The following is an 18,729-nucleotide window of genomic DNA, read 5'->3' on the forward strand; positions in this document are numbered from 1 at the left end:
CAACCACTAAGGGATGCTAACCATTGGGGATCCTGAGAGTACCCCAGCCAGTTGGATTCTTCTCTCCCCTGAAAAGTTCAGGAATTCTGGAGAAGGCATTCGGCTGGGACGGCTGGTGACATCTATTGATTGGGTCAAATTCTGAGATCTGGTGGGTGCTGTTCTGATTTGAGTCTCTCCAACCAGGGGTTAGCAAACTTTTTTCAGGTAGTAAATAGTTTAGGCTTTATGGGCCATATGAGCTCTGTTGCAAGTATACAACTCTGCTGTTGTAGCAGGAAAGCAGCCTTGATAATACCCAAATGAGTGTGACTGTGTTCCAGGAAAACTTGATTTACAAAAAAAGTAGTCTGCCGACCCCTGATAACCTGCAGGTTTCTTAACTTAGTTCAAGAAGATGAAGTGACCAGGTAAAAGCCACGTCAGTCCCTGCAAATATAGTAATATCCCCTTATCCGCATTTCGCTTTCCATGGATTCAGTTACGTGTGGTCAACCGTGGCCTGGAAGTAGATGAACCTCCTTCTGACCTGTCATCAAAGGGTCAGTAGCAGCCTAATGGTAGGACACTATGCCTACACCATTCACCACCCTTCATCTCATCACGTAGGCATTTTATCATCTTACATCATCACAAGAAGGGTGACTAAAGTACAGTAAGATATTTTGAGAGAGTGAGAGAGATCCTATTCATATAATTTTTACTACAAAATATTGTTCTAATTGTTCTATTTGAGCATTGTTGCTCTTAATCCCTTATTTGTGCCTAATTTATAAGTTAAACTTTATAATAGGTATGGATATATAAGAAGAAACAGGTGTATATGCGGTTTGGTATTATCTGTGGTTTCAGGCATCCAGTGGGGGTCTTGGAATGTGTCCCCCACACAGAAGGGGGGGACTACCGTGGAGAGGTCATGACTGAACGCTGCTTTTTAAGGTCTTTCCAACTCTGAGGGCTTAGCAGTGTCAACTCTGCACTGAAGGGAGGGAAGCCCATTATCATGCTTATGTTTTTATTATGTTGGTTTTTCCTCCAGCTGAGCTATGAGTACCTGAAGTTTGAGAAATGAGTCTGCATTTTTAATACCTGCATGCAACTCATACATACGCATACTCAAAAGAGAAGGTGCTTGATATGCCCTTGCTGAATACTGCATGAAGGAATGAGTGTCCTCCCACACCAAGCTGCTGTGAAACAGAGCTCTTGAGTGATGCCCCTTGGGAACCACTCTAGCTCTGTCCGGGCAGACTCCACTTTGAAAAGGACAACCTGTGTTCCCCCACAAATATACCTGTAGCTTCCAGAAGAATCTGTTCCTGCCATAGGCAGGAACTTCCTTTTTTTTTTTTTTTTTTAAAGATTTTATTTATTTATTTATTTATCAGAGAGAGAGCACAAGCAGGGGGGCGTGGCAGGCAGAGGGAGAAGCAGGCTCCCCACCAAGCAAGGAGCCTGATGCGGGACTGGATCCCAGGACCCTGGGTTCAAGACCTGAGCCGAAAGGGTCACCTTGTCAGGAAACACTCTCTTGACCATTTTGACACAATCTTAATATTCATCTTTCTCCACAAAAGCAAAACATGTAAATGAAGTAGAAATTAATAGGTGAAGCTCTGCAGCTTCTAGATCTAGGCTCTTCCTTCAGTGGGTCCCAATGGAACCCAGAGTCCAATCTTAGGGTGAGGCTCTTGACAGGGCAAAACATCCACTCCCAAAGTGAAAGGCAACTCAAAATGACACTGCCCCAACAGAAAGAGGCTGGGGGAAAAGCCAGGTCAGAAGATGGATTCTCAGCAATACTAATAAAGTATGGGGCTGATCTACAAAGACTCGGCTTGTCCCATAAAGTTAGTAATTTGCAGGAGGGGTACACTGATTTTAACATGGGATATATGTGTATTAGTGTATATATGTGAACATAATCATAGTCTAAAAAATCTATACAGTATTCACACATATATATTTGGTAGTATTCATTTTTCTTTTCTTTTTTTTAAGATTTTATTTATTTGAGAGAGAAAGAAAGCACGGGGAGGGGGAGGGACAGAAGGAGAAGCAGACTCCCCACCGAGCAGGGAGCCCAACATGGAGCTCAATCCCAGAACCCTGGGATCACGACTTGAGCCAAACGCAGACGCTCAACCGATTGAGCCACCCAGGCATCCCTGTACTCATTTTTCTAAGTAAATGTTAATAGTCACTGAGAAGATGTATGCTCAATCCAGTGATCTGAAAGTAAATCCTGGAACTCAAGGTCCCCACCATCCCCCTCAAACGCCAATGACAATCATTCTAGGTCACCGAGATTTCTGCACAGAGGTCCATGGAAAGGACGTAAAGATGGGAAGAAAGGCTAGACAACAAAGAAATTCCAGGGAGAAATCCCAGGGAAATGGTCCCAGAAAGCAAATGCTAGAGCTTCTCCAAGGTCCCAGGCACAGTCGTGACTCTCAGAGCCCAGGGGGTGAGGGCACAGTACGGAATGGGGGGCGGGGGGGGGGGGCGCGCCCTACTCACGCGGTCGTTGCTTCCTTTGTTGTCCTCATACTTGGTTTCTATATGAATGGAGAATTTCGGCAGAAAGGAACACTATGGGAAAAAAGTAAAGTTTCATTAGCATACCATTTTTCCTCTCTTCACATTCGCTGTATAGCCTCTGGATGGTATACATGACCATCATGCTGGGAGCACTCCTCCCGATACTAGGTCAATATCCAAATTCAGACAGAAAGCCACCTTTGGCAACATGAACACACTTGCATCCAGAAGTCAGGCCAGAGTGAATGACCAAGCAATGGAAGGCATGTTGTCCATTTCTAAAAGGAGTATGTTCTGCGAGTCCTACGACAGGCTTTGGAAAAGCAAACCCTGAAACAGGCAGTTCCAGTTCTGGGGTGCTTACCTTTGCAGGAGAAACTGTCACTGCTGGATACTTGGGGACCCAGCCTTAACCCTGATATAAATATTCATAGAAAGCTAGGGAGGTGGTATACAGTAGGAGAACTTTAAGATAACAAATGATTGACGTCAGACACACCTGGGTTTTGGTTTTGAGTTTATCACTTGACGGTGTGACTTGGGTCAAGTCAATTAACTTTGCTGAACCCCGGCAGCATGACAGGGTGACGTTTTGAGGGTTAAATGAAATCATGTGTAAAACACGTAAGTGCTGGGCACAGGGGAAGCGTTGAACAAATGAGAGCAATCAGCACGAGGTTGCGGCCGAGCTCAATATAAAGGGCAGCCCCTCTTTTTGGCAGCATGGGGGAGAGAAACCCCAAAAGCACACTGCCCTACTGTCCCAGTCTCAGTGAGTCACAGTCTGTGTATTAAGTGGATTTCAAGGGTGAATGTAGCTTGAGAAGAGGATTTTGATGGATGTTGATGTCACCTCCCTCCTGCTGGCACTGAGCTGGGCATTAACTTTCCCGGCCACAAGAGATGGGACAAAAGATTAATGGGTAAAATGACCCAGGAACTCCACTGGGAGCTGCAGGTGTCAGAGAAACTAGCTGATACGCTCACAATCCTGAGTCTGGCTCCTTTATTTATTTATCCAACGCACATGGAGCACGTACTCTATATACCAGGCACTGGTCCAAGCGCATTCAAGTTCTCATTCATTTATTCCTCGTAAACATACCACGAAGTAGGTACTATCGTTATCATCCCTGCTTTAAAGATGAGGAAACGGGAGACGCATGGAGGCGGCGTGTTCTCTCTGCCGTGAGCTTTCTCGCTAGCTGAATTCAACTGGGTGAACTAGGGGTGGCCGAGTCAGATCCACATCCACATCCAAACAAAGAAAAGATGATCCAGCGTCTAACCAGCACGTGGGGGAGCAGCAACCCAGTGACGAGCAACCGAAACAAAAGGAGGCACCACGTGGGAGTCAAGATATCCTACCTGATCAAGGGAAGGAAGTTGAAGCAGAACCTGTGGCTCAAGAATGGGACCTGGAAGCTGATCTCCAGGAGCTGCCTCAGGCAAAGGCTGGAGGTATAACCTGAAGATGACCCTGATGTCAAGGGGCCAAGTCTACCCTTTTTAGAACCCATTAAAATGCCAGAAGCAGGTGAAGGACTATTCCAGATTTAAACAAGGACAAGCTGAAACATCCAAACTACTCTTATTTGGGGTACTTCACTGTTGAAATTCTCTCAATAAAGTTTTACAGATGTTCCACAAAGAAAAAATAAATAAATAAAGATGAGGAATCGGAGACACAGAGAGGTTGAGTAAATGGCCCATGATCACACAGCTCGTAAACAGTAAGTATCCGGATTACAAGGCCGGTGGCCTGGTCCCAGTGTCCACGCTCTTCATCACTATCCCACTGGTTCTCAAAGTGGGGTCTCCAAACCTGCAGCAGCAGTAGCATCCTAGAGCAGGTTAGAAATGCAAATTCTTGGACCCAACCCTGTACGCACTGAATCAGAAGCTCTAGGGAAGGGGCTCAGGCATCTGTGTGTGTGTGTGTTTTAAAGATTTATTTATTTATTAGAGAGAGAGAGAGAGAGAATGAGGGAGGAGAGGCAGAGAGAGAGAATCCTCAAGCAGACTCTCTGCTGAGCATGGCGCCCAATGTGGGGCTCCATTCCAGGACCCTGAGATCATGACCTGAGCCGAAATCAAGAGTTGATGCTTAACTGACTGGGCCACCCAGGCGCCCTCCCAGGCATCTGTGTTTAACAAGCCTTCCAGGGGATGTAGATGCAGGCTTTCATTGGAAAACCACCTCACTATACCCCACACATGGGAATAAAACAGGGTGCACTACCTAAAATTCAGGAGTTCACAATACCTCACCCCATGTGCTTCATCCCTCCCATTCCAGGATCCCCTTTCAGCACAGCTGAGAACCCTAGCAGCATGTGTACAAGAAGGCAGGGGCCTTGGACGTGCCATTGATAATTCCGACATCACATGGCTGTGTGCATTCGGCATTCATCTGTCTTAATCCAAGTGAAACAAGCAAGCTGAACCGTGACTAAGGAAACACAGAAACAATCAATCCCAGTAATTGTCTTTACGGAGAATGAAGCTCTGCGATTATTATTAACACCTTCTTTGCTGTCTCCTCTCAAAACTCTGAGCTGCTCCATAGCTGCTGCCCTCACGCATGCTGTCCCGGGGAGTTCCAAGGAGGGGCTGCTCACCACGAATCGAGACCCTGGAGGAACTGGAGCAGCTCAGAGGCCCACGGCGGAGCTCTTGACATGGGAACTTGGGGAGATGCACCTGCCGAGACCCTTTTAAAAATATCAAGCCTTCCGGCAAACTGATGGGTCCTTTTTAACCCATAATTCATAGGAGGATCAATGCAGTGCGTGCAGAGTGCCAGATGGCAGGAGAAGAGAGTCGTCCTGGGCGGGGAGCTGGGTCTGGGTGTGTCAGAGTGGAACGTTCTGCGAGGAGTTTTTATCGGTTGAACCCCTAAACCACTTAACTAAGGTCAAATAAATGAATTTTAGCATTTGGGTATTAAACCCAAATATGAAATGCAAAACTCCTATGCAAATTAGCAGATGCTGTTATTTCCTGAGTCAAGGACTTAGGTTATTTTCATATCAGAATGGTAACCCTGCCAGAGGCTGGGAGTGCACCTGGTGTGGCCAGGCAGTGGGGGAGGGGGGGAAACCCCTATGGGACAGGTCAACTCTAGGCTGGTCAGGGTCTTCTCCTGTAGCAGGGGTTTGGGACTGATCATCACCTTGGGATATCCGATGGCTTGTTTTCGGAGCCCTGGAGGTGTGGTGTCTCAAGTTAAAATCAGGAGTAACCTCTGGCCTGGAGCATTTTCAGAGCTGTTGCTAAAATCTTTCTGGCTAGAAGTCCATCTTGAGATCAGGTTCTGCTCACCCCACACAGGTTAGCTGCCCTAAAAACCCAACCCACTAATCCTAATAGAGCCTTAGCAGTTAAGCGAGGTTTTTCCTTCTTCCTGGCTGGCTTCTGAGGTTATCCTAAATCCCTTCCCTTCTCTAGACCCCCTGGGCTTCCCTCTTCCTCCCCTGCAGTGGATAATTCTGACTCATAGTTTAATAAGACCATGTGATAGAAACACCCAGAACGTCCCTCTCCTCCACTGCAGATCTGCTCATTTCTTTATGCTGCTTCTTATTCTTTGTGAATCAGAGAAAGATGCTGCTTTCCGCATTCCCGTGGAAAATAATGTAACAAAAAAAAGGAAAATAATGTAACAAGAACTGAGACACAGAGGGCAGCAGACCAGGGCTCAAATCTGAGAGGTATGGACTTGAGCAAATTATTTTGGCTTTCCCAGCCTCCGTTTCCCCACAACAGAATGGGGACCACCCTTCTCTACTCTATAAGAGTGTTGAGAAGATCCATGAGATCATCCGAGTAAACCCTAGCACAGTGCCTGGCACGGAGCAGATGCACAACAAAAAATATTTGTAAGTCTCTTCTCTGGAAACTTGTTTCATTGATTATTTGCATTTTCTCCTGGTTTCCTTCCTGCAGCCTAAAAAAATATCATGAAAAGTGTCATATTCCTAAAAAACAAGTATCAAGTTCCCTCAGTGATGTTCTTTCCTTCATCTACAATCAATCCCATTTCTCCTTGTATCCACAGTGTAACCCAGTTGGCTCAGTGGGTTAAGCATCTGCCTTGGGCTCAGGTCATGATCCCGGGGTCCTGGGATCGAGCCCCACATCAGGCTCCTTGCTCAGCGGGGTGCCTGTTTCTCCCTCTCCCGCTCGCCCCCCCTGCTTGTGCTCTCTCTCTCGCTATCTCTCACTGTCAAATAAATAAATAAAATCTTAAAAAAAAAAAAAAGAAAAAAAAGAGTAGCCCATGCTTGCTGTCTGCATTTTTCCACCTCTCGCTCTTCTCGACCAGAGCAATAGGGTATGGAAATGGCCGAGTGTCAGGGAATTTTCAAATCAGCATTGCTTCCCTGTGCACACCCTGACGAACTCTCTACACTGTTCAGTATGAGCCAAGAATTCTGCCTTCCTGAAAAGCAGTTCCTTCTCTGCCTTCCCTTCCTTCCTCCACACCTTCAATGGAGGGGTCGCCTGGGTTCTGCCTTCTGCCCTATTTTTTTGCTCTGAACCCTCTCCCCCTTGGTGGATCTCAGCTGCCCCTCACTTTTCTGTGACCATTTTCAAGCTGACATCTCTAACCCTGCCTGCTCTTCTCACGTGTCCAGCTGCCCACCGGTCACCCCCAACAAGAGTCCTACAGGCATCCAAACCGAAAGGTCCATACTGAGTTCAAATGTTCTCCTGCCCCCTACGAGTGTCCGAGGGCTGCCGTAACAAATTGCTATGAGTGATGCGGCTTAACACCCTCAGTTCTGGAGGCCAGAAGTCTAAAATCAAGGTGTTGACAATGTTGTGCTCCCTCTGAAGGCTCCAGGGAGAACCCTTCCCTGCCTCTGCCAGCTTCTGGTGGCCCCAGGTGTTCCTCGGTTTGTAGGTGCATCCCTCTAAGCTCTTCCTGTGTCTTCATATCACCTTCTTTTACCTGGGTGTCCTCTTTTTATAAGACACCAGTTACTGGATTTAGGCCCACCCTATACCTAGTGTGATTTCATCTCGCATCTCAAGGTCCGTAATTACTTACAGCTGCAAAGACCCTCTTTCCAAAAAGGTCACATTCTGAAGTTCCGGTGGACATGAATTTTGAGGGGACACTATTCAACCCACTACCCTCACCCATCACATCCAATGAATGCCCACATCCTGCTGGCTCAGCTTCCCTCCTTAAAGGTAAGACCTAGAGTCTTCGTATCTGACCCTAACCTTCTTTATGGCTCTGCCCTATATTCCTCCTACAGTCAGTCCCAGAAGACCACTCGCCATTCCCTGGACCACATCTGGCTGCCATGTTTGTTTCCTTTTTCTGCCCACAGTTCTCTCAACCTGAAGTCTCCTTCCTAAATCTTACCCACAGACCATCTCAAATCCCATGTCAGAATGATGATCCCATGTGTATAGGAAGCATTCTCTTCGTACCATTGTCACACACTTATCTCCTTTTCTATCTCCACAATTAGCTGACTGTGTGTCTGGCTCACCAGCCAGAAGATAAGCTACAACATTTCCTTCGGGAGGATTCGTCCCCACTCCCTGCCATCACCGCCACCGTCCCCCAGACGTTCGGGCCTTAAAGCTTCTGTTTCAGGTCTGCTTTCTGTGACTAAGGGCTTTGATCCAGCTAGGAACATACCATCTCACCTGGTCACCCTCAACTATCTCAAAGGGAGCACCTCACCGTCCAACCCTGGACTTTCTCAAAACACGTGGTATCCCCTAAAGATGCTGACACATTTCTATCAATGAGGGGGATTCCAGATCACTGAAGAAGTGTCAGGAGTGTGGGAGCAGAAAAAAGAATTGGGAACCTTGACACAACCAACTGGAATGTGTCTCTCCTGAAGGGAGACATCAGGAGTGTCACCCATTGGCTAAAACTGGGAGGCGTCAAGGGATTCTGAAGACTCCTATGCTCTCTAGGGCACGGTCACTTGGGAGCACTGAACGCTTGAAGTCCCATGTGGCCCATGAAGGAAAGACTAAAACACTCATGGCAGACAGAATTCTCAGGTGGCCCCCCAAGACTCCCAGCCCTTGGGATACACACCTTGCCGGATCCCTCCCCTAAAGTGTGGGCAAGACCTGTGAGAATAATGGGACAGTAGCCCCCCTGATTAGATTACCAAGGCGATCAGATGATGTTACATTTTATCTAAGACTTCTTTTTTGAAGAAGCAGAGATTCTGGCCGCTTTGGAAGAAGTGAGCGGCCATGTGGTGAGATGGCCAAGTAGCTAGAGCCAGGGAAGCTTCCAGAAGCTGAGAAAGACCCCCGGAGACCAGCCAACGAGAAAACCAGACTCCTGTCCTACAACAGCAATGAACCGACACCCGCCAACCGAGGAGCCTGGAAGAGGACGCCGAGCCTCAGATGAGATTGGAGCCCAGCCTAATGAGACTCTGAGCCAGGACCTAGCTAACCTGGGCCCAGGAGACACTCTGAGATAATACATTTGTATTTGAAGTTGCTAAGTTTGTGGAAAATTTGTTATGCAGTGATAGAAAAACCAATAGTACCACCTAACCTCGAGAATCGCCTGTTCGGCTTTCATCTGCATAAAAATCACTCCCGTGGAAGTCTGAGGAGGTCTCAGGAAAACGGGGAATCTGTGCTCTCCTCACTTAGTAGTTCCAGCTGTGATGTCAACGGCTTTGTCCATGACCACCACCTACGGCCCAGGGTGACGTTTGCCAGTAACCGATGGCACTAAGCTTTGCCACGAGCGGGCATCCAGATGGAGCAGGACCCGCCTAGCCCACAGGAAGCAAGAATGCAGGAAAAAGAATACAGGCTTTGGGGTAAAACAGATGTTGTTCAACCCCCAGCTGCTTTTCTCACAAACTGTGTGACTCCGAGGAAATTCCTCGATCCCTCTGAGCCTTAGTCTTCTCATCCATAAAACGGGCATGATACCAACCTCATCACTGTGGGGTGAAGACAAAATGACCTAGCAAAGGGCCAGGGAGTGTCTGGTGGGACAGGTGCCCAGCCCACTGCACCCCTCCCCAAGGAACCCCACAGGCTCTGTGGGAAGGAAAAGGCTGGGGTGGGGAGATCCTCGCCTGCATACGTGCATGGACACACAGGGAGGCTGTGGACTTGCGGGGACACCTGACGGGGCCTTCCCAAGACGTGGATGGTGGCCACGCCACAGAGCAGGTGTGCGCTCTCCCAGCCTCACTCTTCCGCCTGCCCTGCTGTGTAGTTGAGGACACATCGGATCGTCCAGCGACATCCTCCTTGTCCTCCTTCATCCTAAAGGCCTGGCACCCTGACCTCTTCTCGGCTTTCTTCGACCCCCTGCCAACTTCAGGCAGGGAAACAAGAACACAACCAGGATCCCTGTGGACTCTCTGCTTTCCTAGATGTAAAAGGCTTTATGCCCGCTCGTTCACTCAGCCTTATCACAAAAACCAAGGCTCAGACAAGGTGAGAAACAGCATTAAAAAAACAGCACCTGGGAGCCCCCGAGATGACCCTGTTTACAGGCGGAAGATTGGGGCAGTGACTCTGAGCAGCAAGATGAGGCAGGGAGAGAGGCAATAAAGTGCCCTAATCCCCTGGAGCCTGGGGGACCTCATGAGTCACTTCAGCCCCTCCCTGCTCTCCTTCCTCCCCTGGGCCCATTAAAGATCTGGAATCTTCTTACTCATGAAAAATCTCCCCCCCCCCCCTTCTTGCCTAGAAAAGCAGTTTGGCCAGGAGAATCTAACAGATATTCACATTATTACACGCAGGGTTTGTTTTGCCCCTAACCCCCTAAAAATAGTAGCAGTGTCATGGGGAAATGAGAGAAATGAGGCAAAGCTCTCCTGTCATCTCCTCTTTGATTTTCTAGCTTAGATCCTCCAGAGCCAGAAGAGTCTCACTAGGGCTGCTATCATGTGTCCCTGCTATAACCAGCTTCTTCTGTACCCCGTACCTTTAATCTGCCTTCCATCCGCAATGGCGGACACAGCGCTCATCAGGTACCTGTGAAATCTCTAGTACCCAAAGCCAAATGTGCAGGAAAGCGAGGGTTCTTTGCGGAACACTGAAACGTGTGTGCTTGTATCTCTGGGAAGTGATGAGAGGATCTGCAGTCGGGAAGAAGAATGCCAGGAAAAACAAGTGAAGTACCTGGGCTTCTGCAAGAATAATTTCCAGACCAAGCACTCCCGGGTTCAGTGCCGGGAAAGGAGAGCAGCCTATGCAAAATGCATGGCAGGGCTGGATTTTCAATTCACTACAGACATGCTTTGGAAAAATGAAAGAGCTATTTTTAGTCCAGTGATTGATTAGGGTTGCTATGGCAATAAGAAACACTTACGAGAAGAAAACTAAATGTAAGCAACTCTTAAAGAGAAATGGGTAAGCCCATGGGAATTTCATAGTTTCTGGGTGGTGCTGGAAGCCCTTTCTGCAGGCCCCGCAGGTGCACAGGGAGAGCGGATGGTGGCTGTAGAGACCGGGTCTGGGGAGTGGAGTCTGAGGCTCTCTGGGGGGCTGCACCTCAGAGGCATGCAGTGGCAAGACTTCTGGAAGAATGAGCACCATTTATGATGAGGATCACCATTATGGTCATGCCATCCTCCCTCAGCTCCCAGAGCATGATGAAAACCATGAGCTAAAAGCGTATTGATCCTGCCCTTCATCAGTTAAAAAGTAAAGTAAAAAATCACATTCTCTCTCACAGTAGATTTCTTAAACTTTCTTAATGATGCTTCATCTGGTGGGCTTGTTAAAAATGGACTCCAGGCCCCTGGACTGATGACTTGCTCTCAGAAAGTCGGTGGAGCCCCCAGGGCCCATGCCTGAAGCCAGGACTTGATTGTTCTGTTCTTTTTTCTTTTCCTTTTTTTTTAAGATTTTATTTATTTGAGAGAGAGTGCAAGAGCCCCTGTTCTTTTCTTTTTTAAATAGCTTTATTCACATCCCATATTATTTACCATTTCAAGTCTACAGGTCAGTGGTTCTTAGTATATTCAGAGCTGTGCAACCATTAACTCAATCTAATTTTAGAATATTTTCTTTACCCTAAGAAAATGCCCCATACCCATGAGCAGTCACTCCCCATTCCCACCTCCCCATTACCGCACACCCTAAGCAACCACTAATCTCACTTTCTAACTCTCTGATTTGTCTCTTCTGGACATTTCATATAAGTGAAATCATATCATATGTGGTATTTTGTGTCTGGATTCTCTGAATTAGCATCCTTTTTACGGCAGAGAAGTACTCCATTGTACGGATATATCATATTTACTTTATCCATTCATCAGCTGATGGACATTTGTTTCTACTGTTGGGCTATTATTAATAATGGTGCCATGGACATTCTTGCCAAGTTTTTGTGCAGACATACATTTTCATTTCTCTTGGGTATATCCCTGGAGTAAGACTGCTGGGTCATATGGTAACTTTATGTTTAACCTTTTGAGGAATAGCCAGGTGGTTTTCCTAAATGACGGCACCATTTTACATTCCCACCAGCAGGCTGTGAGGGTTCTAGGTTTTCCACATGCTTGCCAACATTTATTATTGCCCAGGTGTTTCTTTTCTTCTTTATCTTTTTTTTTTTTTTAAAAGATTTTATTTATTTGACAGACAGACACAGCGAGAGAGGGAACACAAGCAGGGGGAGTGGGAGAGGGAGAAGCAGGCTTCCCACCGAGCAGGGAGCCCGATGGGGGGCTCGATCCCAGGACCCCGGGATCATGACCTGAGCCGAAGGCGGACGCTTAACCATCTGAGCCACCCAGGCGCCCTAAAATCAATTTCTGAAAATGATTGTATCTGAAGGGTACCTGAGCCGAAGGCAGACTCTTAATGACTGAGCCACCCAGGCGCCCCTGTAATAATTCTTTCTTAACTCTTAACCCTCACACAACTCTAGGAGGGATGTACTATTATTACCCTCATTTTACAGATAAGAAATAAAGGCATGAGAAGCTTAAGTCATTGGCCCAAATCACATCACATGTACATGATGGAGCTGAGATTCGGCTCAAGCTGTCTGGTTTGGAAGTTCATGCCCATGACCCTACATCCTGCTGCCTCTCGAGCGTTAGGAGTGGAGGGCTCAGTCGGGGTGATGGTGGCAGAAGCACAGACTTGCTTCTCAGTGTGTCCCGTGGCCACCGAGAGCAGAGCAAATATGGCTGCGTGCATCTGCCAAATGACAGAGGTGCCCTACCTCAAGCGAGCCCAGAGAAGAAAAAAAAAAGTTTACTCGAAAGACACACTGGGGAAATAATTATTCATTTAAGAAATGCACAGCGGTATTCCTTTAAATGCCAGAATATCCCAGTACCCTTCAGATACAATCATTTTCAAAAATTGGTTTTAGGGCGCCTGGGTGGCTCAGATGGTTAAGCATCTGCCTTCGGCTCAGGTCATGATCCTGGGGTCCTGGGATCGAGTCCAGCATCGGGCTCCTGGCTCGGTGGGGAGCCTGCTTCTCCCTCTGCCTCTGCCTCTCTCTCTCTCTCTCTGACTCTCATGAATAAATAAATAAAACATTAAAAAAAATGATTTTAAATATGATGGCTTGAGTTAATTCCTGCTGTAAAGTACATTCAAAACCCTGCTCAGGACTCAAGGAAGGGCATAAATTCTCAGGTGTAAAAAATACTAGGAATGAAAAAAATGTTCATTACTGCATCATTGGTCTTATAAAAGACGCAGAAGCAACCCAAAGTCCACCAGTAGAGGGTTGGTTAAGTACATTGTGGAGCACTCTGAAGCCGTTAAAAGGCAAAGTATGGGGCGCCTGGCTGGCTCAGTCGGTGGAGCATCTGACTCTTGATCTCTGGACTGTGAGTTCAAGGCCCACGCGGGATGTAGAGATTACTTAAAAATAAAATCTTAAAGGGGCGCCTGGGTGGCTCAGTCAGTGGAGCGTCAGGACGCTCGGTTTTGGCTCAGGTCATGGTCTCAAGGTCATTAGATCGAGTCCCACATCAGGCTCCTCGCTCTGAGGGGAATCTGCTAATGATTCTCCGTCCCTCTCAGTCTCCCTCCCCCTACCCCAGCTTGTGGTCTCTCTCTCCAAATAAATAAAATAAATCTTAAAAAATAATAAAATCTTAAAAAAAAAGTAAAGTGTAAAACAGGATGATCCAGTTTATAAAAAGGAAAGAAAAGCATGTTAAAAAAAGCACATTAGTATATGCACAGAAAACATGGAGAGATAGACACCAAAATATTCTCATGGAGGAGAGCAGTAGAAATCATGAGGTCTTTTCATTTTCCATGATACACATTTTTATAATGCCTGTATTTTATAATAAACATCTACTTTTTCTGTAAGTAGAAAAAAAATTCAAATCCAATAAAAAAGTAAATAAACATATCAGTGAGGCCCCCAAGGAACTGTATGGGATGTAATGGAAGTCACAAGGTATTCTGAAAATTCTCTTAATTTGAGTTCACTTAACTTAAAGGGGAGCACATTATAAGGAGAATGGTTGAAAAGATGGAGGAGGTGCAAGTGTGGGAAGTTTGGGAAATCGCTTTTTCAAGTGGTTCCTGTCTCATCGATCACACTTGTTCACGGAGTTCCAGGATGAGGAAGAATCGGAGAGGTGATATGGTTCTGTAGTTCAAACTGCTTTTTAAATGGCACCAGAGTTCTTTCTACAAATAGTGCATTATACAGGGACATGATGGCTGTTGAGGCATATCCATGGAACCTCCTGGACTGAGACAAGCAAAGTTTGAAAAATCAATGACTGACCTCAATAACTTAACGTTTTATTCCTGGTTAGCAGCCAGAATCCTTCCATGTCTGAGGACAAAACGTTCCAAGGAGGCTTGGAAACAAAAATGTTAAATGGAAGAGTTGAGAAGCTGGCTTGGGGTACACGAAATGTTTATAGGCTTTCAAAAGATCATTTCCTTTTAGCTTTTATCTGGAACTCAATGCATTCCTCTCTGGCCATCTTGTTCTGTCTCCATGCACGCGTGTCCTCCGCTATCAATGAACATTAAACTCGATATAGACTTGACCTTCTCTCTATTGGAATTCCCCTGAAGACATTGATTCTCCGGTACTATACTCTATATCATCATATTAAATGTACTCCAAGGCCATACAGGGTATTTCAGCTTGAGCTGGGATCGTTAATAAAAATGAACTTGCAGGGGCGCCTGGGTGGCTCAGTCGGTTAAGCATCTGCTTTCGGCTCACTCAGGTCATGATCCCAGGGTTCTGGGATCAAGCCCCACATCGGGCTCCCTGCTCAGCGGGGATTCTGCTTCTCCCTCTCCTACTCTCCCTGCTTGTGTTCCCTCTCTTGCTGTCTCTCTCTCTCTCTGTCAAATAAATAAATAAAATCTTGAAAAAAAAAAATGAACTTGCAAATGTTTCCAACGTTCACCAGCAGGAGACTTACATCCAGAATATTCCACAGGGCTAGCGTGGTTAAGTCTAGGATTTAGGATTTACTATCTTTTCGGACTCTAGGGCTTATAGCCTGTGCTATTTGTAAAATAGTAGACTATGGGGGGAGGGTGTCAATCTGTATGTAGAGGCAGTTGAGAGACACCTAGATCTTAAAGTACCTTCCAACTTCTTTTATTCTTCATCAGGATATTTTATCCTTCCAATCTGCAAGAAATTTATTTGGGAGAGAGAGAGAGAGTGTGTGAACAAGCAGGGGGGAGGGGCAGAGGGAGAAGCAGACTCCCCACTGAGCACAGAGCCCAACGGTGGCTCGATCCGGGGGGGCCCAGGGATCATGACCTGAGCCAAAGGGAGACACTTAACCAACTGAGGCACCCCCAACCCAGGCACTCCCCCCACACCAATTTCAAGAAGGTGTATGTGCAGCTATCCCTCCCATCTACTCAGAATCTTAGTCATGATGCAGGGAAAGATGCACAGGAACTGAGGGGAGCTATTTGGGTTCCATTGGGTTCTTGGGTTCCAAGGGCTGTGTGTATGGCTTTATACATAGAGTGGGTGGCAATGGCAATAAGGTAATTGGGAAAAAAACTGCAAAGATAGTTCCAGAAAAGTGAAAAGAGGAACCCAGGTGGAGATTTAAAGAAGGAGGAGGAGGAGGAGAAATATTTTAAAACAAAGAGGAGAAAGGGATTGCATGTAATAATAGAGATGAGGATGAATCAGAGTGATTTCCCTAATATACGCTGCATAGGAAGAAAAAGGTGGCCAAGAAGAGCAGTGTGCCCTGAAAGAGGAGTGGGGGAGGAGGAGAGGAAGGGAGCATGAGGAGGCGGAGCCTGGAGACACAGCAGGAAGACATCTGTTTGCATTCCAGCCCACACCACGGAAATGCACATCAGCCTCTCCCGGTTCCCCGGCAGCCTGCGCCCTGCACTGAGGCTCTGTTCATTCATTAGTTCATTCATCGCTGGAGCCTCTTCCGTCCTCTGACAAGCTGAGTAACAGCACCTCATAGAAGAAGCAAGGCCAGGAAGGAGAGGCCGCGAAGACATGAATGAAAATATGTTTTCTCAATGGGGCAAGGTTTGTTGCTGGTGCCTCTCTGAACATCGAGCGGGGAAACTAAATTCGGGCTCCTGCAATCTAAAGCTGGACCTGTCAAGGAGAAATAAGCAGAGGAGGCCTGTGAATACGGAGAGCTGCACACGATAAAGGCAGGACAGGGATTTAAAGAGACAGGCAGAATGCATCAAATGAAGAAGAATTACACATAAATAACAGAGAGGGGTACGCATCAGAAGGATTCCCCAAATATACAGGTTGGCATACAGCCGGGCAGGAAACTTTCAGATTACAAGCCTTCTCAGTTAAAAACTGTAAGCACCACCCCTCTGAACCAAACTGGGCAAATTCCTTACCTAAAAATATATTTTAAGGGGCTCAGTCGTTAAGTGTCTGCCTTTAAAATCTTTAAAATAGGGGCACCTGGGTGGCTCAGTCGTTAAGCGTCTGCCTTCGGCTCAGGTCATGATCTCAGAGTCCTGGGATCGAGCCCCGCATCGAGCCCCGCATCGAGCCCCGCATCGAGCCCCGCATCAGGCTCCTCGCTCTGCGGGAGGCCTGCTTCTCCCTCTCCCACTCCCCCTGCTTGTGTTCCCTCTCTCGCTGTGTCTATCTCTGTCAGATGAATAAATAAAATCTTTAAAAAATAAAAATAAAATAAAATAAAATAAAATCTTTAAAATAAATAAATAAGTAAATAATGCAGACAATTTCCGAATGCTAATGTTATGGTAGCGAAGCCCATTCTATCTCCTGCCCTCTCCCCCCAAGATGGCTGAATTAATTCTCTTTGAAGTACAAAGAACAGCTTGGGAAGAGCTAGAGGAAATGGAAAGGGGATACACCAGACAGAGAACCCTGCTCCTTCCAGGCCTCTCGCTTCACAGGCACCTACAGATTGGGTTGCTGGGATGGGGAGACAAGCTCTAGTCCTGCACAAGGGCCACGGCACATCCGTGAATAAGCTGCTTTGCAACTGGGCCCCCCCCCCCCATACGACCAGTTTATTTCCGAAATGGAAGCAAATCTGATGCGTGACCTCACTGTCATCTCGGGAGACTCCTGCCTTTGCTGTGTGGTCTCACAGGTTAACATTTACAGGTTATTACTGTTGGGAGCCCTTCAAACCACTGGAATTTGAGTAACAGTAATCATTATGCAATGTATTAACCCACTGAAATTTTACAGCACATAACATTTCCTGAAATAGAATTGACCCACTGACCTATTTTGTGGGTGCATAATGGCTCTAACCCGGACAGAAGCTTCTGGCATTCCCCTAAGTTTTAGAAGGCTGTCCTTGCAAAATCCAAGGTCCCAAGGACAAGTAAGTGTGGGAATTGCTGCAGCTCCCTTTTTGAAGATTCACAACGTATGGCAGAATCGTAAAGGCTCTGAGAAGTCCTGCAATAACAAAAGTCTGTGTAGCTCTGCATAATCCAGTGCTGCCAGGCTTAACTGTCGGGGTGCACCATTTAATGGTAGGTATAAATGGTTTTAGATTGTCTCCATCTAAATTCTCTTGACCCCTGGAGATTTCTGAACTCGGCCATTCTGACTATTTATGACACCAGCCTCATGCCATGACCTCTGTCTCCATTGACTTCAACCATCTTTCTCTGGGAGGGTCCTCTTCTGGCCTAATTGCTGCTTTGCTCCTCAGTGCCCCCCAACTGGAAGACTGTTTCTTTGACCTGGTTCCTACCAGGTCCCAGTTCACATAGCCTCTTTTCTAAAGGGACACTGCCCTGCCCACCACCTACCGCCCACCACAATGATGTTCTCCCCTGGATATTCAGGGTTAATTGTGATGTGGAGATAGAAGTTATTTCCTAACTTACTCCCATCCCTACCCCGGTCTCCACAACTCCAAAGAAGGAATACTTAGGTACCATTATTCTCTTAGCTTATGTAATAGTTGAGATGGCCAGCTTGTCTTCTCATTTCCATCCAAACAAGACCAATCCTAGAGTTCTGGTATGAGTGTATTTTCTCTGTACTTGCACCTTTTTCCTTGTTACGTAATTCAGTGGTTTCTACCACCCTTGGCTCGGACTCAGTGGAAGGTGGGGGAGGGGAGCTCAAGAAGGCTCGACAGGCGAGGAGGTCATCGGTATGCGCACACAGCACCCATCAGCTCTTTCAATTATCGGGGACCTGACGAGGCCCAGATTTCAAGTGACATTCCTATCCAGAACCATCAGCTGCTTTCAGAAATATACCTCAATCTCCCTGTTGGCACTCCTGGAAAGATGACCTGAGTTCACCCTGAGTGGCTGATGAGACATTCTCAACCGTGAGCATGCTTGATTCTTTTCCCTGGCTGGGCTGAACCAACCCCGAACAACTCCATCTCTCATTGTGCCTCAGCACCATTCGAGGTACTCAGGCAAGAGTCCTCTCCTTCTCCCTGCTCTGTTAAATTTACCTTCTCTACCTCTTTCAAAAAAATAATTACAATATTGGGGAACAGCAGATAGCCCACGACTACCTCCGCTCCTTGGGTAACTGCAGTCATTCTCATTAACACAAACGGGCCTCCCGTGTGTCACTGTTCCTTCTGTGGATTCTTATGAAAAGATATTTTGGTGGAGGGGTGCCTGGCTGGCTCAGTTGGGAGAGCATGTGACTCTGGATCTCGGGGTTGGGAGTTCGAGCCCCACGTTGGATGTAGAGATTACTTAAATAAAATCTTTAAAAAAAAAATA

The 18,729-nt window shown here is 46.8% G+C and overlaps 1 protein-coding gene across 1 annotated transcript in view; it reads right to left on the minus strand.

Moving 5' to 3' along the window:
* The window catches only part of PITPNC1 (phosphatidylinositol transfer protein cytoplasmic 1), a 242,189-nt gene that overhangs the window by 80,145 nt on the left and 143,315 nt on the right, over nucleotides 1-18,729 (minus strand). Inside the window, exon 5 of the mRNA XM_044921611.1 lies at nucleotides 2,521-2,592. Coding sequence (XP_044777546.1) covers nucleotides 2,521-2,592 — 72 coding nt within the window. The remainder of the gene's footprint in view (nucleotides 1-2,520; nucleotides 2,593-18,729) is intronic.

This window comes from Neomonachus schauinslandi, chromosome 15, assembly GCF_002201575.2.
Source record: "Neomonachus schauinslandi chromosome 15, ASM220157v2, whole genome shotgun sequence".
In the NCBI taxonomy this organism is placed as follows: Eukaryota; Metazoa; Chordata; class Mammalia; order Carnivora; family Phocidae; genus Neomonachus; species Neomonachus schauinslandi.